At 44.5% G+C, this 26850-nt stretch overlaps 1 protein-coding gene across 14 annotated transcripts in view; it reads right to left on the bottom strand.

Annotated features, from left to right (window-relative positions):
* Window positions 1-26850, bottom strand: part of LOC118091751 (serine/arginine repetitive matrix protein 2) — a 198911-nt gene that overhangs the window by 112083 nt on the left and 59978 nt on the right. For 12 of the 14 annotated variants that reach the window (XM_060281018.1, XM_060281023.1, XM_060281017.1 and 9 more), the window contains exon 4: window positions 20011-20079. In XM_060281018.1, coding sequence (XP_060137001.1) covers window positions 20011-20079 — 69 coding nt within the window. Of the gene's footprint in view, window positions 1-11381; window positions 11860-20010; window positions 20080-26850 lie in introns of those variants that run through there. The other 2 variants (XM_060281021.1, XM_060281020.1) reach the window with 2 other exon arrangements.

The raw sequence follows: 26850 nt of genomic DNA on the forward strand, positions 1-26850 counted from the left end.
TTTGGTGTTATCATAACAAACTACCTGCTTTGGGTCTGTGGCAAGATTTCTCTAGCTGCTTAATCTGAGGCAACTCTCTCCCTGCTTGTTTTGTGAGCCAAACACTTGGCCTCTGAAGCCTGGCCAAAAGTTGCCTTTCAAGATGCCAAAGAAACATTTGCATCTATTAATCTCATCCTCCCCTCCTAAGAGCTCAGAGTGGGGATCACAGGGCTCTGCCCCTCTTTTTTTGTTCTCTCAGCTGCACCAGGGTCCAAAGGAAGGGTAAGGTGTGAAGTGTACATGCACATACACACGTACGTACGTACGTACACACACACACACACACACACACACACACACACACACACAAAGATTCCATGGGGAAGAGAGATAGCTCAGAGGTAGAGCAGATCCCCAGAGTGGCTGCGGCAACCCAGTCAGATGGGTGGGGTAAAATAAAATTACTATTAAATTATTATTGCATGTAAAATGTTTCTAGTTCAATCCCAGGTATCAGCAGAAATGGCTGGGAGAGGCCCCTGGAGAGCAGCAGCAAGTCAGAGTGGACCAGGCATCCCCAAACTTCGGCCCTCCAGATTTTTTAGAATACAATTCCCATCATCCCTGACCACTGGTCCTCTTAGCTAGGGATCATGGGAGTTGTAGTCCCAAGACATCTGGAGGGCCAAGTTTGCCTATGCCTGCTCTTGAGTGTGCATGAGTTTTCAAAGAGGGCACTGGGAAATGAGCAAAGGGCTGTGGAGGTGTAAAAACTTCTGCAAAACACTTGTGCCCTGAGCAAACAAGGCAACAGTGTGCCGACCCATCTTAGCACAACCAGGAAGAGAGAATCACAGAATTGTAGAGTTGGAAGGGACCCCAAGGATTATATAGTACAACCCTCTGCAATGCAGGAATAAAATTACATTATATTAGCTAGGGAAGTCAACATTCACTGGGGGAAACAGCTAACTTTGTATTGTCCTACACACAAGTTTCCTAAATCAAGAAGTGTTCCTGTCAAAATCTTGTCGCCTCTGTGTTGCCTGCTTTAAGTTTTGCTTTCCTTTGAGAGTAAGGAAAATGCCTTTGTACAGTGAGGTTCAGTAGACCCACATTTCAGAGGCCCTGACCTTAATCATCTATCCAATACTACCAACAAAAAGTGTCAGAACACATTTAAACCCAAGATTTGCCCGAGTACTACAATCAAGAGAAATCTGGAAGAATTTGAAACTAAATAGAAGTTTTTTTTTAAATCCATGACAAGAACATTTCCACCAAGCGAGAGAGACGGGTAAGAGGTTAGCACACAAGCTTTATTAGTAGTTTATTCAGCAAAGAGGTACAGGATCAGTATACAGGATTGCATACAAGACTTGAGAGACATGAGTTGACTTAGGAAATATTTCTAGAAGCTTCCTATAATTATTGCAGGCAACCGAGCAACAAATCATGAGGGCCTGTTTTTAAAATAAAGAAACAGGCCTGGAGATTTGAGAAGTGCACTTGGGCGTGTTCTATTAATGATTGGAGCATATGCAGAAAGGCAGAGGAATTAAAAAGCCCAGGCTCAAGCATTCGGATTTTCTCAGTCCAACATACGTGTTACATTACTACAACAGAAGCACATAAAAATCTTTGTTCCTCAGCAGAATCACCCAACCACCCACCAGTGGTGAAAATCATGCACTGCACTCTATGCCAAAGTATCGGCTTTACCCGAGCAAATTTGGCAAACTGAAAAGAGGAGAGATGAACCGAAATATGCACAGAAACTGAATATAAAACAAGCATAAAAAGAAAGGAAGGGTGGGAGGTGGAATCACGGAGAAAGAAGAAACTCAAGGAGTTTCACTTTGGTCCTGCTAAGAAGTGAGTAGAATGGCTTGTGATGGAGTCACCAGTCTAGCTGCTTGATGTTTGCAGGAATGGTTGCCCCAGTTACCCTCAGCCTCGTGGTGGCTGGTTGGCCACGATAGGTGCCAATCCTGCTTTGGCGAAAAACCTGGACTGCCTGCTTTGGCAAAATGTGTTTGTTAGGCCAATGCACCACTGGCTAAAAAAGACAGAGCTGAAAAATGCTTCTGGTTTATTTGGAAGATCTTTAAAAGTATTTGTAGGGGCCTAGGTTGCAGACGTTGCCCAATTATGAGTCCAGGCACATCTTTCCTGCATCAAGGGAAGGAGAAAGCTTGCATGGCCCTAACCCTTGAACTACTGTACTCTAATGGGCCTCCTCCAGTCAGCAGCTCCCAAAAGGAGGCCCAGAGAGCCACTCAACTGGAGCGCAAGTGGCTTCTTGCAGCCCCAAGTCTCCATTTTCACCTCAAGTTCCATTTGCTCCAAGTGCATTTTCTTTCACACTTCGCTGGAAATATTTCTTTTTGCCAAGGGGAAAATGGAAAGTCACAGTATCCAAGAGTTTTGTAAGTGCCTGCAAGACTTCTCTGCTCGTCAGCCACAAAGCCAGATTTTCACTCTAGGGGCCAAAATCCTTAGGACAGATTCGTCATGATTAACCACTTAGGAGAGTGAAATGAGTGAAGATGAGAGAGGCCTCCGTGGGCAGTGATCACTGCTTCTTCCTGGGCGTGATTGATCCCTGCCTGTTTCCTGACTCCCAAATACCACCTCCTCTAACAAATCCACAGAACCAAAAGAACTACATTAATTCAGCTTTTAGCACCTCCTGAATACAGAGACCAGATTCTCCCCACCCCACCCCAATCTACAGAGGATGCTACAGGTATACCGGGAGGAGAGGCTGGATGATCTAGTGGGACCCCATGGAGTTCTACGGGAGAGACCATCTTACAGGTAAGGGGAGAGATGCGATTGCAAAGGGCCTCAGCATGCCGACACTCCCTAAGGCAAGGCTAACAAAGAGCAGTGAGTGTTTGGATGCTCAGAACGAGCTGGCACCGTGGAATAGCTAGCTTCCAACTAATGAGGCTGTGAGTGAATGTCAGGTCAAAGCAACACACTCCCGTTTCCTTAAACAAACTAAGCAAGGAGGATGAAAGGCCCCTTCATTCCAACATGCTTCCCCTCTTGGTGGGATATTCTCTTGGAAAAGTTCAAAAGCAACCCTCTTTGGGATGCATGCCCAGAGTATGCAGGGATCACACCAGGTCCTAAGCTATGCTGCACGACGGACGGGGGGGGGGGGGTTTGGAGATCTCCTGGGGACTTCAATTAGCAGTGCAAGGATGTTAAATTGGAACGACGTGAGGGGGGAATGTGGGGTGGGCTGCATTGGACCACCTGTGAAGGGATGAGCCTTTCTTGGCTGGTCTATCATCATCAGTAGCACGACTAGCCTACCCCAGTGGGCTATACTTGGGCAGGCATCCCTATTGCACTCTTCTAAGACGACTCGCCCAGCGACAGCCACCAAGACAATGAAGGGAATGCTCCTATGAAGGCATGACAATGAGCAGAGAACCATATGGGGTTCAATGCAACCAACTGGGAATTGCACATGGGGGCTGCTGCTGACTGCGGACTTCCCCACTAGGCAATTGGCTTGCCACTGTGAGAACAGAAAGCTGGATTTGCTTGGGCCGCGTATATCTGTACACACATAAATAAAACATGTTGGGTCAAGGGCAACATTGGCAGCCCAGCCAAGTGAAAGACTCTCAACTGGCCAGGGGTGCAGGCTGGAATTTGCCCCATCTTGAAACACCATCTTAGCTACAACTGAAAGCCTTGGGCAAAGTCACTCGCTCTTCTACAGTGTGGTGTAGTGGTTAGGAGCGGTAGACTCGTAATCTGGGGAACCGGGTTTGCGTCTCCGCTCCTCCCCATGCAGCTGCTGGGTGACCTTGGGCTAGTCACACTTCTTTGAAGTCTCTCAGCCCCACTCACCTCACAGAGTGTTTGTTGTGGGGGAGGAAGGGAAAGGAGAATGTTGGCCGCTTTGAGACTCCTTCGGGTAGTGATAAAGTGGGATATCAAATCCAAACTCTTCTTCTAATGTCAGCCACTATCCTCCTTTCCCAGAGCTCTCTAAATGTTGTCTACCAAAGTAATGCACCTCTTGCACAGAAACTCTGGACCTTTCTGGCCCTCTGCATATGGTTAATTGTGAGTTGGGTGTTGGCAATATGCTCTGTATTTCAAACAGAGTCTCTGCTTTGCTCACTATTTTTTCATGCTTACTCTATTTCATGCATCTCTAATACGGACACAAGCCGGTTTGGAGCCAGGGTATTCTTCAGCATCCAGATGCATGCAGGGGCATCACAGCTGGGCTCAATGGTGCTCAGGAACGTATACGGTACATCAATTTTTAAGTAGCCAATAAGGCAGCAAGAACATAAGTCAGCTATGCTTAAGGAAAGTTTTATCCATCTGCTAGCCTGGAGGCATAAAGGGAGCCCAAATTTAGGCCTTGTTACAAATTTTGTTACTGCTTTCTCCATGCAAAGGGGCCAATTTATATCCGAGAGGGGACAGCCAGGGAGATTGCAAGTGACAAGCTAAACCTACAGACAGATCAGGAGGAGTTCAAAGAGACAACAGCTCCTTCCCACTCTGGCTGCGGCCTTGTCAGATAATTATTTCATTAGCGGTTTTGACATGTCTGATGTCTGGCTCCGTGGTGCTTGCTCCATCGTCCCCTCCCCTCCTGTCAGTCTATGCCTACCTTGGTTTTCTGACAGGGAAGGCAAACAAGAATTTGCATCCGAGCAAAGTCTTAGCGCAAAGGTAAGACTTCAACACGCATTAAACTTTCATGAAAGCAGAACCCGTCTGCCGGCTCCGAGTTTGATGTGAACAGCAGAATGCGATCAAGGTTACTCAAGCTCTGAGAGTAGACGTGCGACAGCTCCACTCTTGAAAAAATTATTTAGCAATGTTTATTTCTTCTGTGTGTGTTTTAAGGTCTCATCCAATGCGATTTTTTGGGCATAATTCCTGTTCAAAGTCATTTTAAAAGTAGGGGGAGGGGGAACCCTGCTGATTTCAAATCAAAGAAAGTTTTTTTTGGGGGGGGGAGACAACAGTAAAATCAAATTCCTTATATGGAAAGGCACCAGGGAACTTGGGAGGAGGGGGATGAAGGGGTGGAGCAAGTGAAGGGCAAAGAAATGCGGCTGTCAATCTAAGCTAAAGACCCTAAGCCCTGCAATACTGTGGATGAACTCTGGAAGGCAAGCCCTGCTGGTTGTAAGAAGAAAAGAAAAGAAACACATACATGGGTGGGGGCTTGGGGGGGGTAGCAAAAGGAAAAAGAACCAATGATTAAATTTAAAGAATGTGAAATCATAAAAAGAGAAAATCAAAGTTAATAAAGTGCCCTTTCAACAGCTGCCATGCACCACCTGTGCTTACAACAAAGGAAGGTCTCAATGAGCGCTGCTGAGCAGAGATAGGGGGGAGGAGGAGGAGGAGGAGAGGAGGAAGAAGAGGAGGAGGACCAGGGTGCCGCTGGCATATGGCAGGACAGCAGCCGATCTACACCCCGCGTTGTTTCTTCAGCCTCAAAGAACTCCGCATAGGTAAACGAAGAGCTCTGCAAAATGTGGAGAGTGTTTGGGTGGCAGCTTTTTTGTAATTTTTTAAAAAAGAAGTGTAAATGACGGGAAGAAAAGCACGCACTGGTCTCCTGTTGGTGGTAGTGCCCAGGGTCTAGGCTTCTAGGAAGGAAAAAGAAAGATAGAAAGGGGAGGGAGGAACGTGATGGGGGAGAAGGAAAATGGGGGGGGGGCATAAAAGCATTAAGTCATTAGTAAACATGAACATTAATGCAGTAAACTGCACATCAAGCAATATAATACTGAGAGCAGCCAGACTGGAGACAAGCAGGGGAGCTTTCTTTTGCAAGAGAGAGACAGAGAGAGAGTCATGCTTGTTGTGTGGAAAGGAAGCAGCCAGTCAAAAGTACGAAACATCATGCAGCAGTAAGTTGGGAGCCCCTCTCTGGTCATGTCACAGGGCAGGGCAGGGGGAGATTCCTAAAAATACTGCTGGGAGTCGATGAGTTTGGGTATGGCTCTGTCTATGCATTAAGGCTGCAGACCCTGCGACCTTGAGCAGAAAAGTTTGCCTTTGAAGGGAGCCTGGGTTTGCAAGGGACCTATGCAGCTAATAGGACCTTGCTAGGATGCAAAGAACAGCACTATTCATAGAATTGTAGAATTGGAAGGTACGCCAAGGATCATCTAGTCCAACCCCCTGCAATAGCAGGAATATGCAGCTGTCCCGTAGGGGGAGCAAACCTGCAAGCTTGGCATTATCAGCACCACTGCTCTGGCCAACTGAGCTAGCCACGTCAAGCAAAAATAAGAAATAAAAAAATCAGGCCTGACTGAATATGCAGCACCCATTCACTTATTTCAATAGGTCTTGTGCTGGAACAGTCAGCACCCAGTCTTCACTCCCACCCAACCACCAAACACTGCTTCATGTGCACAAAGGAAACCGAGGCAGCAGCACTTTCAAGAGACCCGGAAACACAAGCAATGCCCAGCATTTTCCGAGTCTCAGGACATTCAATCATCTTGTGTTCTGGAACTGAACCTGGATGTTTGCAGTTAAGAAACCTGGTCGTCCCTACCACCAGCACCCAAGACAACGTGCCGGGAATCATTCCTGAAGGCCACATAAGACAAACGATTGGAAGAGTGTCCCTACAGCAATGTCACAACTCAACACACACACAGTCCACAGCTGGCATGCTCCACAGGGTGCTGGAGCTCCTCTTGCCCTTCCTAGACTGGGTTTCTTCCACTGAGCCTGAACCCCACGCTGCAAACACACCCTCACAGACACACTGCGTTCCTCGCATTGTAGGGGGTTGGAGTAGATGGTCATCAGGGTCCCTTCCAACTCCATGAGTCTATGATTCTTCTACCATAATGCATGGTAAAAAGGTAAAGGGACCCTTGACCATTAGGTGCAGTCGTGACCGACTCTGGGGTTGCGGCGCTCATCTCGTGTTATTGGCTGAGGGAGCCAGCGTACAGCTTCCGAGTGACTCATGTGGCCAGCATGACAAAGCCGCTTCTGGCGAAACCAGAGCAGCGCATGGAAACGCCGTTTACCTTCCCGCTGTAGCGGTACCTATTTATCTACTTTCACTTTGACGTGCTTTCCAACTGCTAGGTTGACAGGAGCTGGGACCGAGCAACGGGAGCTCACCCCCTTGCGGGGATTCGAACCGGCGACCTTCTGATCGGCAAGCCCTAGGCTCTGTGGTTTAACCCACAGCGCCACCTGTGTCCCATAATGCATGATACCAAAAGGGGTTTAAAATTGTGTTTTTAAAATGGGCTTTCTGCAGTTCTATAAAGTGGTCTTTGCCAACTTGGTGCCCTCCAGAAGTTTGGGGATTCCAGCTCCTACCATCCCTAACCATTGGGCATGTTGGCTAGGACTAATGGGAATTGGGAATCCAGCAACATTTGGAGATCTCCAGCTTGGCAAAGGCTGATTTAAGACATGATCCTGCCATCCCAAAGGGGTCTTGAGTCCCAGGTGGCTTGACCTACTCTATTTCTCCACAAGCCACCCATTTTGGGCCCTGAGCCAATTTATGCAGCTAGACAAACCATGCAGCCTAGTTACTCCTGATTCCTGTGTGGGTAGTCTCAATGCATCAGTTCCGACATGATGAGGGCAACTGCAAACATCTGTCTCCCTCCCCTTATTTCTGCTGTAGACTAACACAGACAGCAAATACGACTGCAGAAAGGGGAGCCACGCCTATACCATCTTCTGAACGATCTTGGTCCCTTAAGATGCCCCAGGCAGATATTTGCCTCAAGAAAAATATCTCCCTTTTCACTACTCACCTCCAACCTCTGCAGCCATTCCCTCCAATCTGCAGAGAATGATTTATGTAGCGCATGCCAAGCCATTGTAAGGCTGCAAAAGCAACCCAGCAGGCTGCCAGGATTTTAAAAATATTTACTCAAAGCCAAAGAAAAGCTGTATTTTCCTTATTTTTACTCTTAAGCGCCTGTGCATCTTTCCCTGCGCATGCAACCTTGAAAGCTCTGCAATCACCTTTCCTAAAATTAGGATGGCGCCAACAATCTGTTATTTTAGGCACCTCCTTAAGATGTTTTCTTTTCATTCAAGGCAAGCTTTTCCAAGGTAGCCTTGTTAGATACTGCTACCTTGCTAGCTCTGCAGATAGATTTAATGTGTTTTAATTTTTGTTTCTTTTTGTGTGTTTTCAAACGGTGGGTATTGTGCAAACCGTTAAAATAAACAAACTGTAAATTAATATCTCTCCTTGCCTGAACTTCTCAATGCTTGGGTCTCTGCCCTGCTGTGCAAGGCGGGAAAAGAATCCAGAGCTTGCAAGGGGGGCCTTCCATCAGCACCACACACAATACATCCAGGAGCTCTCACTGTGCTTGGAATAATGCAGCTTTGCAGGACTGAGATGCTACCACCCACCATCAGCAGGTACACGGGACACCATAAGCAGCCCTCCCTCAACACACACAGAGACATACAAAATGTGAGGCCCATGATTTATAGCCACACCTCAACACCCCTATGAAGCAAGGAAGCACAAATCAGGGATTGGAAACCTGTGGTCCTCCAGATGTTTCTAGACTACAACTTCCATCATCCTTAATCACTGGCTGGGGATGATGGGAACTAGAGTCCAACAGCATCTCTGGAAGGCCACAGGTTGCCCATCAACTGCTGGAGATGGGCAGGGGGCACACGGGACGCTCTGTAGACTGGGGTGGGTTGGAGAGAAGACTTTTAGGCAGCTGTGTGCATGAATTATATGAGCAGAACAAGGGCAGCAGCTGGTAAACAGGGGATGGACAGTTTGCACCAGCCGGACCTTCATCCTTGCATTTATCGCCAGTTCAGCTTTACCCTTCTTGTTCCTGCCTGAAGAGTTCAATGTGATCGGAAGTGGGTCGCTCACCCAACCCCTCAAGGTACTCCTCGGTCCAGTCACACACTATGGGCTCCTACTTGGCTTTGAGACCAGCTCAGGCGCTGTTCATATAAGCGAGTGCAAAAGGCTTCCATGAAAAAGTTGACGGTGTGAAAAATTGGGGAAACAGAGGAAAGCCACAGAGACTACAAGGATTTCATCACAATGTATAATTACAAGTCTGTGAAGTCAAGAGATATGAATGCATTGCAGAGGGAAGTTGCTATTCTGGGTAGCCAATAGTGGAAGGTTCATAGGCAACAATGATCCTCAGGGTCCAATGTTTCTGCATGTAATGTATCAGGTGGGCATGAAGTAGATGGTTTTCCCCTAGTAGGCCACTAGCCAATTTTCCAATGGGCAATCTAGCGCAGCCTTCCCCAGCCCGATGGCCTCCTGATATTGCTAGTCTATAACTTCCATCGGTGCTGGCTGGAGTTGATGCGAGTGGTTAAAAACATATGGAGGGCACCAGGCTGGGAAAGCCCAATAGGAATGTGAGAGGCGCCCTGCAGCCGGAACAAGCCAACAGCCCACCTAGTCCAGAATCCTGTTCTCACAGTGACCGGCCAGATGCCTACAGGAAGCCCTCAAGGAGGAATCAGGCTCTCCTCACTTGCAAATCCCAGCTACAGATATTCAGAGACATAGTGCCTCTGACACTGGAGGTAGAAACATAAGCCATAGAATCGCAGAATTGTAGAGTTGGAAGGGATCCCAAGGGTCATCTAGTCCAACCACTGTAATGCTAAGTAAGCCATTGTTAGCGTTTTCCTCCATGCCTCTCTCTGCCTTTGAAGTCATCTAGTTGTCATCCACAACTAGTTGGTGGAAGACTAGAGAGGTAGCTGATATGCCCGTGAGATGTTGCTGGGCTACAATTCTTATCAGCTCCAGCCAGCATCACTAGATCTGAACCCGCAAGATACTTGAGTTCTGAAGCAGGAGTGCACACCTGGAATAAACTGGGCCTAATCTTGTCTTTTAAACAGCTGCTTTTTCATTTTTAGAACTGGATTGCACTACATATATTTAAAGAATGGTGCTCTGTTTTAACTGTCTTGTGTGACCCACATTGGCAGGGCTTTGCGCTGTGAGGCAGCATAAATATGTTGGAATAAATCAATCCTTAAAATAAATAATGGAAAAAAGAACCACTAGACAAGCCAAAATGTTAAAGAGGGCATGGATGTGCACGTTGCCTGAATACCCATCTTCCAGATCACAAACATATTTAAGAGGCCATAATCACACCCAGGTGAACAGCATCTGCTGTTTCTAAGGGAGGCCCTTCCTTGCACACTGAAGAGGCACTCTCCCAATTTGCAGCGGAGTGGGGGCAGAGATGGAAGTGACCCAACAGCACAGAAGCAACCCTGAGTTCAGCCTGAGTTACATTTTAAAAGCATCCTTCTTAATGGGGCACTAGAAGCCAGTTTGAACCCAACACCTCTCAGCGATCGGAGGCAGTGAGGCCCACAAGATGCCTCCTGGAAACATCTTCATGCTCAATGGCATTTTCTAAAATGATTTACAAAAGTTGTTCTGAAGCAGAACAGCAGTTTGGTGGGAGGGGAAGAGGAAGAACTTAATGGATGGTGGGGCTCCTATTAGGGTCAGAAATGTCTTTCACAAAATGCTAGCAACAGGACAAGACAAACACAACATTTTGCAGCAAAAGGAAAAGGTTACATCAAGTAATGAGCTCCTGGAAAGATATAATCCTGTGCTTAAAAAACACAAAAAAGCCCTAATCTTAGGTCCCTGGGCAATGACTAGGAGGGAAGACCTCAAACCAAAAAGAGAGAGACCCTCTTCACTGACTACTAAACAAAAGCACAAGAAGTGAAGCGGCAAGTGAACTTTTTAATATAACTAATGAATAAGGTATATATCTCACTCACTTCCAAAGATAGGAGCTGCAGGTTTCAGGAAAAAATAAGGCTTGAGATTGTATATAATTGGACTCTTTTATGCCGCTACAATCTTGGAGATATGGCTCAACAAACAGATCAATTTAGATTATTGTGTCTGAAAAGGCTACTGCAGCATTAATGCATTAACTGCCACTGCTCTCCGGGACTCATGCAGAAAGCATTGCTTCTTTTGGAAAGAATGCCACTGAAGACTGCTCAAGCCAAAACACATTTGGCACCATCAGGATTCACCTAGATTATATTGATAACAACTTTTGAACTGTGCAGGGGTGTGACATATGGGGGCAACATTAACCTCTATGCAGAATTTGGTTCATGTACCTTACAGTTCCAAATGTTTTAATTCTTGGGATATAATCTAGGTTCCCCTTAGATGTTTGATGGTGCCATACATTTTTGTGAGATACCTGTTCGTATTAAAGGTTGCCTTGTGTACTGTTCAGCAGCTATGGCTAACAGACTGGGGGTTTTTTGATAGGAGGGAAGAAGCCCATGTGGTTCCAATATTTCCCTTACATCATCAAGGGCCATTAAAATCTTACCTTTCCTGGTGCCTTCTATTCCATGGTCGCCATTCTCGACCACAGCAGCTGGGCCGGTCGCTGACGTACCTAAAAAGACAGAGACAGTCTCATCAATTGGGAGGAATCTCGCTGCCTTCATTTTCACTCTTCACGAGGTTTTAACATTCAGGCTGCATAAGCCTCTTCAAGTGCACTTCCCTGTAAAGGGGTGGGGAATTCTCTGCAACTTTTGACTGAGTTTGGTAGCCAACTGTTTTTACCAGTAGCCAGCCATGCCATTCTTGCACCCAGTTCCATAGGGGCAGGCTGTATTCACTGCCCAGCAAAGTAGTTTGCAAGGAAGGAGCAAGGGAGAAAGAGCAGCACGTTCTGTAGCAGCCTGCAGTGTTAGAAACTCAGATATATAATCTTATCACCAAATGGCAGCTTAAACCTGGGTTACTGTTGCCACAATGGAATGCCTAGGCACCTTCTTTGCAGTGGGATTTGTTGTTGTTGTTGTTGTTGTTGTTGTTGTTATTCATTTAGTTTTGTTTTTATAGCGCTATATTTTAAAGGACAAATCTGAAAGTGGCTTACAAGACATTAAAACATCAAATAAAACAAAATCAAGCTTCAAGGAAAGTATTTCAGATCCTTCTCTAAGTGATATTTTGCTTTCCCCAGTCGCCAACCTGGCATCCGGAAGTCTCCATGTGGTCACAATTGGACCTGCGTGAGTAGCAAAATGCACCTGGCTGGTTTATAACACTGGCAGCCTGTGAGCCTAAATATGGGAATTTGTGAAGGTCAATCCCACCTCAGCACCGTGACTGGCTTGCAAATGGCTTGTAATTCATATTTAAAGAGCAAAAATACAATGATTAAAATAAAGCCTGAAAAGAAGTTTAAAATACAAGGAAAAGCAGCATAGTACTTGCTTAAGTACATCTTGCCTTTCTGAGCAAAAGTAATATCAAGGTGGCGTACTGTTTAAAAACAAATGAAAACAATTCAAAATACAGCAAAGCGGTAAACACAGATAATTTAGAATGGGGAGGGGGCTGTGGCCTTCCAAGTGTAGCTGGACTCCTGACTGGTCCAGAGAGCATGGCACAATGGCCAGGGGTGATGGGAGTGGTCGTCCAACAACTACATATAGGGAAACAGGTTCCTGCACTAGAATTCTACAGGATGGGGTATTAGTGTGTGAAAACAGATGATGGCGATGTTAGGCGCCATCCTGGCATTTTCACTTGGGTCGCAAGTGGTCAAAGGCCAGGAGCAAAATGTGCCTGGCTCCTGGCTAATTTCAAACACTGCTTATTGGTGGCAGATCTTCCTGCTGCAAGACCAAAGCAGGAGCTTACGCCACTATGGCACATATGCAACATTAATCTCTCTTGGCCCAGCTTTCCCTATGAAGCTAGGGAACAGATGGCAGTGTGGTACTAGTCAGGTTTACACACCTGACAAAGGAAACTCAAGGGAGACAGATTTGTTAAAACCTTCCTCTGATGTGCACCTTTTGGAAGGTGCCCTTATTTGGCTGCCTCTCGACATGGCCCCCACAAAGGCAGCCAGTGTTCAAAAGGGCTGCGGCTTCCGATAAGAGGCTGTCGCCTCCAGCATTCTCAGGTGGCCCCAACGGCGCATTTTGCAAAGTGGGTTGGTCGCATTCCAGCCGCCTCTTTTCCAGCAGTGTAGCTAGGCAGGAGAGACACTTGGCTTGGGCATGCTGCAGGCCCTGCGGTAAGTGCCACCCCCACAGTGTGCCACCCAGTGCCCCCCGCCCCGCCCCCCCAGCTACACCTCTGCCTCTTTCTCAGGGACATCAAGCAGTTGAATTTACAAGGTGGCAAAGCGAGCTCTCCGCTGGTGCCACACGGCACTGCCATTTCAAGGGCTTTAAAGAGCTGGATTCGCATAAATTAGACGCTTTTACACACACTGAAAACAGGCTTTGCGGAGATCTAATCCAGCTATTCCAATGGGAAAGAAGACTCCATTCTGAATGACAGCATCTGGGAACAGGGATGCTTGCATAAATCAAAACAGCTTATCTGCAGAACAGGGCTGAGGAAACCCCATCAAAGGACCCAACTGTCTTCAAAAAGCAGCCCCAGCTGCACAGACAAGAGCTAAATAAAAAACAGGCCCCAAGAAAGGCAGCTTGCTCCATCCCATCTCCCAGAGGGGTGTGGGGCTTCCCTTCGCTCTTCTCGCTTACAATTCCCCCTCAAGCTAACGGAGAGGAGTGAGGCTCCCTGCACAAAAGGATTCAGCTCATGGATAAATGGAAATCAACCGGGCCATTACCAATGTCCACGAGGCCAGATGTGGCTCAGCACAGCTGCCCACAGCTCTCCCCGCCCGCAACTTTGCAGCACTTGAGCCAGAGGTGGTGGTGATTGCCTTTGTGTCTCTGCAATTTGGAGTACTGGCTCCCTGCACATTGCGCAGCAGTTAAACATTTTAGCTTTCCTTCCCCTCCCCTCCCCTCCCAACACCCACACCCCTTCCAACTATTTAAAAACTCCTTTTATTTTAAGAACCTGGTTTTTAAGAGCCCCAAAACAAACCAAGATGTCCAAAGTCCGTAATCCTGGCCCAAATGATTAGATGGTACTTACATCTGGCTAAAGGATCAAAGGATTGGGTTTTGTTTTTATATATTTTTTTTTTTAAAATAATTTTTTATTCAATTTCCAATTTATCCAATTAAAATAATAAAAAACATTCTTTTATACACAACATTATAAATTTTCATCTAACATTTTGCTCTGCCGAGCTACGACTTCCCCCCCTCCCTTCCTGCGGGTTTCTTGTTTACTACATTTTTGCAGTTCCTTTTTGACTGTTTGGTCAATTCATAGGATTTATTTCAATCCTGCAAGTGTTTTTAAAGATCTACAGTTTTTCTCCATATAATCCACATATTTACTCCAGTCTTTTTGAAACCTTGTCTCCCCCTGGTCGCGGATCTTGCAAGTCATCCTTGCGAGTTCAGCATAGTCCATCATTTTAATCTGCCACTCCTCAATCGTTGGAATTTCTTGTAATTTCCATTTTTGGGCTAACAAAGTCCTAGCCGCGGTTGTCGCATACATAAACAATACTTGATCTTCTTTTCTAATCTCTCCTCCCATTATTCCTAGTAAAAATGCTTCGGGTTTTTTTGGGAAAGTATATCTAAACATCTTTTTCAACTCATTATATAACATCTCCCAAAATCTTTTTACCTTATCGCATGTCCACCACATATGATAAAATTCACCATCTCTCTCTTTACATTTCCAGCAAGTTTTGTCACTCATTCTATACATTTTGGCTAATTTAACTGGTGTTAAATACCATCTGTACATCATCTTATACACATTTTCTTTCAAAGCAGTGCATGCTGTAAAACTCAACGTTTGAGTCCATAATTTCAACCACGCGTCATAATCAATATTGTGCCCAAAATCTTTTGCCCACTTGATCATCACATCTTTTGTCAACTCATCCTTCGTATACCATTCTAATAACAAATTATACATTTTTGACAGAAGCTTTGTTTTGCCTTCTAGCACTTCTATTTGGAATTTGGACCTTTTATCCTCAAAACCTATTTTCCTATCTTCCCTAAGAACATCATTTATTTGATGGTATTGAATCCATCCTGTTAAAACTCCTTTAATTTCTTCATAGGGTTTAAGTCTCCATCCTTTATCAGTTCTTATCAAAATTTCCTCATAAGTGGCCCACCTCCCCTCCATATTTACTTTCTTCACTGTTAATACCTCTGCTGGTGAAACCCACCATGGTTTTTTGGTCTCTAACAGCATTTTATTTCTTTCCCACACCTCGTACAGAGATCTTCTTATCACATGGTTGGTAAACCCAGTATGAGACTTCTTTTTGTCATAACATAAATATGCATGCCACCCAAATCTATTGTTAAAACCTTCCAAATCTAGCAGGTCAGTATTTTTCAACGTTATCCACTCTTTAATCCAACACATACAAGACGCTTCATAATAAAGTCTTAAGTCTGGCAGGGAGAAACCACCTCTTTCTTTTCTGTCTACCAAGATTTTATGTTTTATTCTAGGTTTTTTCCCCTGCCAGAGAAATCTTGACAAAATCTTTTGCCATTCTTGAAATTGTCTTGTACCCTTCACCACAGGTATAGTTTGAAATAAGAATAACATTTTAGGTAAGAGATTCATCTTAATTGCTGCTATTCTTCCTAAGAATGACATGTTCATATTAGTCCATCTTTCCAGGTCTTTCTTTATTTCTCTCCATACTGGTTCATAATTATCACTATATAAATTAATGTTCTTTGCTGTCATCCATATTCCAAGGTATTTTACTTTTTTTGCCACATCAAACCCATATTTTAGATGTAACTCTTGCTTTTCCTCTTTCGTCATATTCATTGCCATCACCTTTGTTTTCTGTCTATTTAATTTAAATCCTGCTAATTGTCCAAATTTCTCAATTTCTTCTATAGCCGCTGCAACACTTTCATTAGGATTTTCTAGAGTTAAGACCAAATCATCCGCGAAGGCTTTCACTTTAAATTGCTTTGCACCTACTTTAATTCCTCTAATAGTTGGAAGATCTCTTAATCTATTCAATAGTACTTCCAGGACCATGATGAATAATAAAGGGGATAAGGGACACCCCTGTCTAGTTCCTTTTGTGATGTCAAAATATTCCGTTAATGTGTTATTAATTATCAATCTTGCTTTTTGTTCTGAATATATTGCCTCAATCCCATTCAAAAAAGAATCTTTGCCAACCATTGATTCCAGATTTTTCTTCATAAACTGCCAAGATATATTGTCAAATGCTTTCTCTGCATCCACAAACATTAATACTGCTGGCTTATCTATCTTGGTTTCCAGATATTCTATTACATCTATTATATGTCTGACGTTGTCCTTTAACTGTCTACCAGGAAGAAAACCAGCTTGATCCTTATATATCATTTCCTTCAAAACTTCTTTCAATCTCTTGGACATAATGTCTGCAAACAGCTTATAATCGTTGTTCAATAAAGAAATTGGTCTATAATTTCTGACTTCTAATCCATCCGCTCCTGGTTTTGGAATCAATGTAATATACGCTTCCTTCCATGTATTTGGGATCTTTCCTCCTGCAAGAATATCATTCATCACTTCTTCTAAAATCGGTATCAGCTGTCCGTTTAAAACTTTATAATATTTTGCTGATAATCCATCTGGTCCTGGGGCTTTTCCTACTTTCATTCTCGATATTGCCTGGTGTACTTCTTGCCTTGTTATCCTGTTATTGAGTTTCTTTCTTTCCTCTTCTGGGATTTGTTTCAATCCATGTTTGCTTAAATAATCACTGATCTTCTTCTCCTCTTCTTTCTTTTTGCAATACAACTCTTTGTAAAACTTTTGAAAGGCTTTCTTTATTTCCTTTGGCTCCTCAGTCACTTTTCCTTCCATATTTATCTTCACTATCATATTTTGATTTTGACGTTTCCTTAATTGCCATGCCAATAATTTTCCTGTTTTATTCGCTGATTCAAAATTTTTTTGTCTCATCTGCTTTATTTTCCATTCTATCTCCTGACTGATCAACATAGAGAATTGTGTCTGTAACATCTTTATGTTATATTTGATTTGTTGATTCTCTGGTTTATCTATCAGGTTTTTCTCATTTTCCATGAGGCACTTCAGGATTTCCTCCTTCTTCTTTTCTTTCTTTCGTTTCAGGAAACTGTTTTGCTGTATTAGAAAGCCTCTCATTACTGCTTTACTTGCATCCCATACCATATCAAGTCCAGTGTCTTTATGTAGATTCCAATGAAAATAATCTTTCAGGATATTCTTAGCTTTTTCTACCACCTCTTTATCTTCGAAAAGCTCCTCATTCATTCTCCACCTAAAGGAATTCTGATCTTTGCTTTTCATTTCCATAAATATTGAATTGTGATCTGATAATGTTCGTGGTATTATCTCTATTTTACTCACCCTGGGTACTAGTTCCTTGGAGATCCATATATGATCTATTCTTCCAGAACTTTGATTTGGTTCTGAAAAGAATGTAAACTGTTTAAGCGTAGGATGCTTTAACCTCCAAATATCCACTAGGCCCAGGTTTTCTACCAATTCAAAGAAGGATTTTGGTAACTTGCCTTCATTCTTCCTTTTCTTTGTCCTGTCCAATTCTGGTACTGTCACTCCATTGAAATCACCCATAAGCACTATCTTTTGGTCCATATACTCTGCTAACCTTTCTTCCAAATTCTTGTAAAATTCCGCTTTGTTTTCATTCGGTGCATAAATTCCCACCACCAACATTTTTTCTCCTTGGGTCGATATTTGGACCGCTATCACTCTTCCTTCTTCATCTTTAAACATCAGATTTGGGTCCAATTTGTCTTTTATGTACAAAACCACTCCTCTCTTTTTATTTTCTACTGAATTTATAAATTCTTTACCCAACCTTTTATTTCTAAGAATATAGTTGTGTTTTTTCGCCACATGTGTTTCCTGAAGACAGATTATATCCAAATTTTTCTTCTTCAAAATATGATCAATTTTATTTCTTTTCACTTTATTATTCAATCCATGTACATTCCAAGTATGTATCTTCAATGATGCCATTTTACTTCCTAATATCAGGAAGATAGGATTTTACCTAGTCTTGGTCGGGTTCTTTACTTAAATCTTTATCTTCTTCCTCTTCTTCACTCTCTGACTCTTTATCCTCTTCCTCTTTTTCCTATTCTTCTTCTGATTTCTCTTCCTCTCCTTCTTTTTTCTTTCTTCTCCTTCTTTGTGGTTTTGGTTCTTCTTCCTCTTCTGCAGTCGCTTCAGCTAGGATAACCAGGTCTGGGCTCAGCTCTCCCAAGAATTTTTCGTACTTTCTCAAGAATTTCCCAATATCATGCATACTTCTCAGCACATGTCTTTTCTCTTTATAAAAAAACATTATTCCTTCGGGGTATTCCCATCTATGCTGGATTCCATTTTTCCTAAGCAGGGCCACCATTGCTTTATAATTGTCGCGTTTTTTCAAAAATCTTCCAGGAATTTCTTTAAACACGATTATAGGCTTGCCTCCGATGATTAGCTTGTTGGTGAAGCTCAAACTTAAAATCTCATTTTTCATCTCCATTGTATTGAGAACCACCACGCAATCACCAGGTGCTTTCCTTGCCTTGGCCTTTGCTGATTTTACCTTAATTCTGAATACATTCACAATTGTCTGGCTCACTTCTTCATCCGTCTTTCCCATCCATTTCGCCAATTCGGCAATTATCCTTGACTTAATATCTTCTCCCGATTCTTCAGGGATACCCCTTAATTTCAAATTCAATTGCCTTTGCTTCATTTCAATTAATGCCAAATTATCAAGCATTTGTTCATGTGCCCGGTCCATTTTCTTCATACTATCTTTCACTTTGTCAGTCTCTTTTTTAACCTCCTTTACCTCCTTTTGGGTCTTCTTGATTGTTTCTTCCATTGTTTTGGATCTCACCGACAAATCTTTTATTTGAGTTGATAATTCTCCCACAGCTCCTTCAATCTTCTTATCGATCTCTCCCAATTTTTTATCCATTCGTTGTTCATTGTGTTTAAATTCATCTTTAATTTTTTGCCATAGAGCTTCTAAATCCTTGACTTCTTCTTGCTTTGAACCTCTTCTATCTTTTGGTGTGCTTGCTGCCTTCCTTTCTTCTTTACCAGCCATTCTTCTACAAAAAACAGGAAAGAGGGGAAATTCCCCTCTTCACCACTAGGGGGACCAGTATTAATAAATTCCTACAGTTAACCTGCAATAACCCAACCACCCCCAGATGGCGCTGTAATAAATTCCAATACCTAGAATCAACAGTTATTCCGTCTGCCACTGGGTGGATTACTCTGAAACCTCAAGTCTTTCCAGTACTTTTCCACTCCCAGAGACAGAGAACCAGCAGTTTCTAGTTACATTAAATCAAACCCTTCTAGCAAGTTCCTTCTTTATCCCTCCAGCAGTCAAAGCACCCTTGAAACCTGAAACAAAGAAACCAAGTCTCGCAACTCTTCAGCCACTTATAGGCTTAATCCACAGTTCGCTCCAAAAACCCAAAAAAAGAGAGAGAAAAGAAGCCAAATACTTCAGCCACTTGTAGGCTTAATCCAAATAAGGGAGAATCCCAGATCCGCAGTTCCCCAGCAATAAACCCCTCTTCAGCCACTTGCTGGCTTAATCCAAAGGCTACTGCAGCATTAATGCATTAACTGCCACTGCTCTCCGGGACTCATGCAGAAAGCATTGCTTCTTTTGGAAAGAATGCCACTGAAGACTGCTCAAGCCAAAACACATTTGGCACCATCAGGATTCACCTAGATTATATTGATAACAACTTTTGAACTGTGCAGGGGTGTGACATATGGGGGCAACATTAACCTCTATGCAGAATTTGGTTCATGTACCTTACAGTTCCAAATGTTTTAATTCTTGGGATATAATCTAGGTTCCCCTTAGATGTTTGATGGTGCCATACATTTTTGTGAGATACCTGTTCGTATTAAAGGTTGCCTTGTGTACTGTTCAGCAGCTATGGCTAACAGACTGGGGGTTTTTTGATAGGAGGGAAGAAGCCCATGTGGTTCCAATATTTCCCTTACATCATCAAGGGCCATTAAAATCTTACCTTTCCTGGTGCCTTCTATTCCATGGTCGCCATTCTCGACCACAGCAGCTGGGCCGGTCGCTGACGTACCTAAAAAGACAGAGACAGTCTCATCAATTGGGAGGAATCTCGCTGCCTTCATTTTCACTCTTCACGAGGTTTTAACATTCAGGCTGCATAAGCCTCTTCAAGTGCACTTCCCTGTAAAGGGGTGGGGAATTCTCTGCAACTTTTGACTGAGTTTGGTAGCCAACTGTTTTTACCAGTAGCCAGCCATGCCATTCTTGCACCCAGTTCCATAGGGGCAGGCTGTATTCACTGCCCAGCAAAGTAGTTTGCAAGGAAGGAGCAAGGGAGAAAGAGCAGCACGTTCTGTAGCAGCCTGCAGTGTTAGAAACTCAGATATATAATCTTATCACCAAATGGCAGCTTAAACCTGGGTTACTGTTGCCACAATGGAATGCCTAGGCACCTTCTTTGCAGTGGGATTTGTTGTTGTTGTTGTTGTTGTTGTTGTTGTTATTCATTTAGTTTTGTTTTTATAGCGCTATATTTTAAAGGACAAATCTGAAAGTGGCTTACAAGACATTAAAACATCAAATAAAACAAAATCAAGCTTCAAGGAAAGTATTTCAGATCCTTCTCTAAGTGATATTTTGCTTTCCCCAGTCGCCAACCTGGCATCCGGAAGTCTCCATGTGGTCACAATTGGACCTGCGTGAGTAGCAAAATGCACCTGGCTGGTTTATAACACTGGCAGCCTGTGAGCCTAAATATGGGAATTTGTGAAGGTCAATCCCACCTCAGCACCGTGACTGGCTTGCAAATGGCTTGTAATTCATATTTAAAGAGCAAAAATACAATGATTAAAATAAAGCCTGAAAAGAAGTTTAAAATACAAGGAAAAGCAGCATAGTACTTGCTTAAGTACATCTTGCCTTTCTGAGCAAAAGTAATATCAAGGTGGCGTACTGTTTAAAAACAAATGAAAACAATTCAAAATACAGCAAAGCGGTAAACACAGATAATTTAGAATGGGGAGGGGGCTGTGGCCTTCCAAGTGTAGCTGGACTCCTGACTGGTCCAGAGAGCATGGCACAATGGCCAGGGGTGATGGGAGTGGTCGTCCAACAACTACATATAGGGAAACAGGTTCCTGCACTAGAATTCTACAGGATGGGGTATTAGTGTGTGAAAACAGATGATGGCGATGTTAGGCGCCATCCTGGCATTTTCACTTGGGTCGCAAGTGGTCAAAGGCCAGGAGCAAAATGTGCCTGGCTCCTGGCTAATTTCAAACACTGCTTATTGGTGGCAGATCTTCCTGCTGCAAGACCAAAGCAGGAGCTTACGCCACTATGGCACATATGCAACATTAATCTCTCTTGGCCCAGCTTTCCCTATGAAGCTAGGGAACAGATGGCAGTGTGGTACTAGTCAGGTTTACACACCTGACAAAGGAAACTCAAGGGAGACAGATTTGTTAAAACCTTCCTCTGATGTGCACCTTTTGGAAGGTGCCCTTATTTGGCTGCCTCTCGACATGGCCCCCACAAAGGCAGCCAGTGTTCAAAAGGGCTGCGGCTTCCGATAAGAGGCTGTCGCCTCCAGCATTCTCAGGTGGCCCCAACGGCGCATTTTGCAAAGTGGGTTGGTCGCATTCCAGCCGCCTCTTTTCCAGCAGTGTAGCTAGGCAGGAGAGACACTTGGCTTGGGCATGCTGCAGGCCCTGCGGTAAGTGCCACCCCCACAGTGTGCCACCCAGTGCCCCCCGCCCCGCCCCCCCAGCTACACCTCTGCCTCTTTCTCAGGGACATCAAGCAGTTGAATTTACAAGGTGGCAAAGCGAGCTCTCCGCTGGTGCCACACGGCACTGCCATTTCAAGGGCTTTAAAGAGCTGGATTCGCATAAATTAGACGCTTTTACACACACTGAAAACAGGCTTTGCGGAGATCTAATCCAGCTATTCCAATGGGAAAGAAGACTCCATTCTGAATGACAGCATCTGGGAACAGGGATGCTTGCATAAATCAAAACAGCTTATCTGCAGAACAGGGCTGAGGAAACCCCATCAAAGGACCCAACTGTCTTCAAAAAGCAGCCCCAGCTGCACAGACAAGAGCTAAATAAAAAACAGGCCCCAAGAAAGGCAGCTTGCTCCATCCCATCTCCCAGAGGGGTGTGGGGCTTCCCTTCGCTCTTCTCGCTTACAATTCCCCCTCAAGCTAACGGAGAGGAGTGAGGCTCCCTGCACAAAAGGATTCAGCTCATGGATAAATGGAAATCAACCGGGCCATTACCAATGTCCACGAGGCCAGATGTGGCTCAGCACAGCTGCCCACAGCTCTCCCCGCCCGCAACTTTGCAGCACTTGAGCCAGAGGTGGTGGTGATTGCCTTTGTGTCTCTGCAATTTGGAGTACTGGCTCCCTGCACATTGCGCAGCAGTTAAACATTTTAGCTTTCCTTCCCCTCCCCTCCCCTCCCAACACCCACACCCCTTCCAACTATTTAAAAACTCCTTTTATTTTAAGAACCTGGTTTTTAAGAGCCCCAAAACAAACCAAGATGTCCAAAGTCCGTAATCCTGGCCCAAATGATTAGATGGTACTTACATCTGGCTAAAGGATCAAAGGATTGGGTTTTGTTTTTATATAAACAACCCTTGGAGCCGCAGCATGCCCTAAAACAGATAATCTCGAGCAAGGAAGATGGGGCCAATATATTAAGCCTAATCACTTTCCCCCCCAAAGGCATGCCTCAGAAACGTGCAGTCGCATGATTTCACGCGTAAGGGCACACCGATAAAGGCCGCCAGAGGAGGGTTGGACAGATGGTTCGGCCTGCTCAGCGCCCCATCTCTTGCTGCTGCAAAAGAAAATGCCTCAAGGAGGCAGCAGAACCAAGGCAGTGCAGCGTACAGATCTGTCTTGCTGCAGCCAGACCTCTAAAGAAAGGCTGGTTACTTGAGGATGAGGCTGTGTCCTTCAATACTCTGATCCAATAGCCACTGATTAGGATTTTTAAAATTATTTTTTAAAAGTCATGCCTCAGTCCCAGGACCCACATCCCAACACCAGGGACAAGCTGCAGAATATGTTACTCTGGGAATGGGCTGAGCGAAAGAGGAATAAAATGGAAAACCCAGCAGGCACAGGAGATGGGTGTATTAATTCAAATCATAACGTTCCAATTCCAACAGGTTTCAAAGCACAGGGCTGTTCATCAGGAGATGAGGGAAACCAAACATCTATGATCGTTCCCAACAGGTTTGAAGCAGCCTGGGAGCTGGGTCAGGCCAATGGACCACCTAGTCCAGCATCCTGTTCACACAGGGCCCACCTAGATGTCCATGGGAAGACTTGGTCCAAGGCAGCTTCTATGTAACCAATGGACCCCTTACATTCTTACTGGTAGGATTTAAAAGGGGGATTATATAAATTCAGAGATAATAAAGCTATCAATGGCTGCTAGATGGGATGACTATATGCTACCTTCAGGATCTGAGCAGCATGTGCCTTTGAATGATGGCGATTTTACCAATTTCAGTCTCAAGCACTAGAGTAACCTATGTGCCAGTTCTTTGAGAGTGCCATGAAAATTTCATTTCATTTTCAATTTGTGTACCGCCTTTCTCTATTACTATACACAAGGCAGCTTACAAGATGAAGAGACAGCAAAATAAGACAGCAAAGATCAGACACGTAATAACAATCTGATCCAATACAAAAAAGTGACAATAACTTTAAAATAAACAACTTATATCAAATAAAGCAACATTCAATTATCCATTAGAATGTAATAGTAAACATTGTGTGTATCTGAAGAAGTGTGCATGCACACGAAAGCTTATACCCAGAACAAACTTAGTTGGTCTCTAAGGTGCTACTGGACAATTTTTTTATTTATTTCAACTGCATCAGACCAACACGGCTACCTACCTGAAGGTAAAATAATACCAGCAAATAATAAACAGTTTGCACTTATCAATTACAATAAAGAATTGCTAAACTATAATCAATAAAAATAATGGCAAGCTACAATGCATAAAATACCACAAAACCTAGAAGACCATGTAAAAGGATCAGATGGAGAAACAAAGACACACAACTTATAAAACTGTTCTTTAAAAATATCCCTGAACTCCCCTTCTCCCTTGCTTCTGCTATTCTCAAAGTCATGGTCTGGGAAAGACTCCCAGGGATTTGGGGGGGGGAGGGCGGGGGTGCCAAGGCAGGTGGAAAAGCCATGGCCTGGTGGGCAGCAGAAAGTCTCTCTCCCATCCTGAGGTTAGAGTGCACTTTGTTAGACACCCACCATCTTTCATCTCAAGCATGCAAATGCTTCTCTCTATCAAACTTCCAGCCCCAAAATCTGCGAGGAAAAATAAATGTTGGCTGCATGAGATTCATATTACTGCACGGAGACGGGGGAAAGGAGATGCAAGGAGACATTTCAGGCACTTCTGCTCAGTTCTTCCAATCTCTTGTGAAGCTGTTGTCCTCATTCTGCTATGGGGATTTGGATACATTCACCAAGAGAATATAACCAGCACCCTCTGCTGGGCACTGGAGAAATTTAAATGTTCAAGCCGAGTTAGATCAGAAATTTGGAATAAGGAAATTTATACAAATGAGACCCTAACAAAAGGGTCTGTGTTGGAAGAAAAGGATAATATTCCTGCTTAAGAGTAAGGAATGTTTGGCTTCTGAAGCTGCAACTCCAGTTGCTTCTCGTTGGGTCGCGGGGTGAAGAAATATTACGGCTTGCAATTTCTTCTCTTCAATTCCTTCTCCCGTCATGCACAGCCTTATCATTTTATGCAATAAATTGGATATCCCTCCACGACAACTGCCTTACTTTATCTGGTCAGTGCAGAGTTCAAACGCCATCTTTATTGGGACGGACTGTTAATCTCTTGTTGCCCCGTCAAAAGTTAGGGGCAGCACATATCAAGAACCAACCCAAGGCCAAACTTTCTGAGGTTAAAGCAAGCACAGCTTCCAGGAAGGGGGGGGGGAGATATAAGGCTTCGCCTGCTCCCCAAGCAATCCCCTGGCATTACATAAAGGATGGAGTAAGAGGATTAGCCGGCACATGTCAAATTATGACGTTCAGCCACTTGGAAAGACCAACTTGCTGGCTATTATCCCCGTGGGAGGGGAAAAAATAATGTCGTCCCAATGATGTGTTAATGGGGAAGGGAAGAGATGCACAGCGGCCCCCAAACGCTTTTGTGCAAGATGAAATCCTGGCTGGTTTCTGTTTGGTTTGGCAGCCCCTCCTCTCCAAGCCCAAGCCCTGCGGGTCCAGGTGGGACTCCATCTGACCGCTCCGTAAGCCTTGTCTAATCTGGCTGAAGGATTTCAGTTAGACACAACCCCCTTCTGAGTGGAGATTGAAGGGTTGTTTACAGCCCCGCCAGGATTGCGTGCAGGAAAATGGAAGGGGGCGCCTGCACAAGTTCTTTTCCCACAGGTCATGGTCCAACAGCAGAAAGTCTATATTCAAATGCCCCAGAGTCCTGCTTTGCTAAGGATCGAGACAGCGGGACAACACAATCGTCCCACTGCAGGCTGCACAAATGGTTAGGGAAGTGTCTTTGCAGTGGATTATTCCGGCATTGAGGCTAGATGGCCCTTGTGGACCCTTGCAACTCTACAATTCTATGATTCTACATGTAGCTGCCTCATAGGAGTTAGGCCACCAGCCCATCTGGTTAGAAGAATCAACTCTAACTGGAAGTGGTTCTCCAAGGTCTCAGATCAGAAGCGTCCCCTCACTTGTTATCAAAGATGCTTCAAGATGAGATGTCACACATGGAACCTGGGTTGCTTCTGCATGCAAAAGAAGTACTCTTCCTGCCCGGGGGGGGGGGGGGTTCTGCTTGGTTCCTGCTTTGCCCAGATGCAGCTCCAAGTTTTAAAGGATCCTGACAATACATCTTGGAATGGAGCTGGAAATAGAGTGCTGGGCTCTTGCGATGGCCGGCTGAGTTCAAGTGCTGCCTCTTCCAAGATCATTGGGCAGTCTTAGGCAATGTCGCGGAATGAGCTACTTAGCCCAACATCAGTAAAAAATACTAAGCTTGCAAGATCTCCACAAAGGCACAAGAAGATTGCAGACTTAAAATGGGCTCCAGAAGCCAACACTGCTTCACTCTTATGCAAAAGCGAATATGGGGCACTGGTCCACAGCTGGTGCCAGCATTGCTTCTGAATGCTAACTGTTGGAAGCCACAGGAGGAGAGAGGAGAGGGCTCCTGTGCTCAGATCCTGCTTGCTGGTTTCCCACAGACATCTGGTTGGCTACTCTGAGAACTGGATGGTGGGCTAGATGGGGCCATTGGCCTGATCCAGCAGGGCCTCCTTATGTTCAGGTAAGGCACCTTTTGAGAGTCGTGGACCAAATTCCTTCAGGGGTAACCAGCCTACAGGATCAGAGCCAGCAGTGTAGAGAACCATTCCACAGACACACACACTCTCACTCTCTCTCTCTCTTTCTTTCCCACACACCTCTTATTTCTAGAGAACTGATCCCTTCCAGCCCCCAAACACAGGAAAACAGATGCCTGCTAGCCTCCATTAGAGTAAGCCCCTGCAAGGACCAGCCCTCCTACTTCCCAGGTTCACACTGCACTTCCTTCTTGACTTCTGGGCTCCAACAACTCATGGCTCCCTGCAAGATAATTGGGTTCTTTTTACCTCTCCCCTACCCCTTTTTTCACCTTGCTAATCCCTCCCAAAAAATTTCAGCTTTCCCCTGCATTTCTCTCTTTATTGTCATCTCTCTCACTTCCTTCTCTGATCCTTCTCATCCAAGCCAGCAGCAGACCTGATAACTAAGAGAAGGCATGTGGCA

Source organism: Zootoca vivipara, chromosome 12, assembly GCF_963506605.1.
Source record: "Zootoca vivipara chromosome 12, rZooViv1.1, whole genome shotgun sequence".
NCBI classification, from domain to species: Eukaryota; Metazoa; Chordata; class Lepidosauria; order Squamata; family Lacertidae; genus Zootoca; species Zootoca vivipara.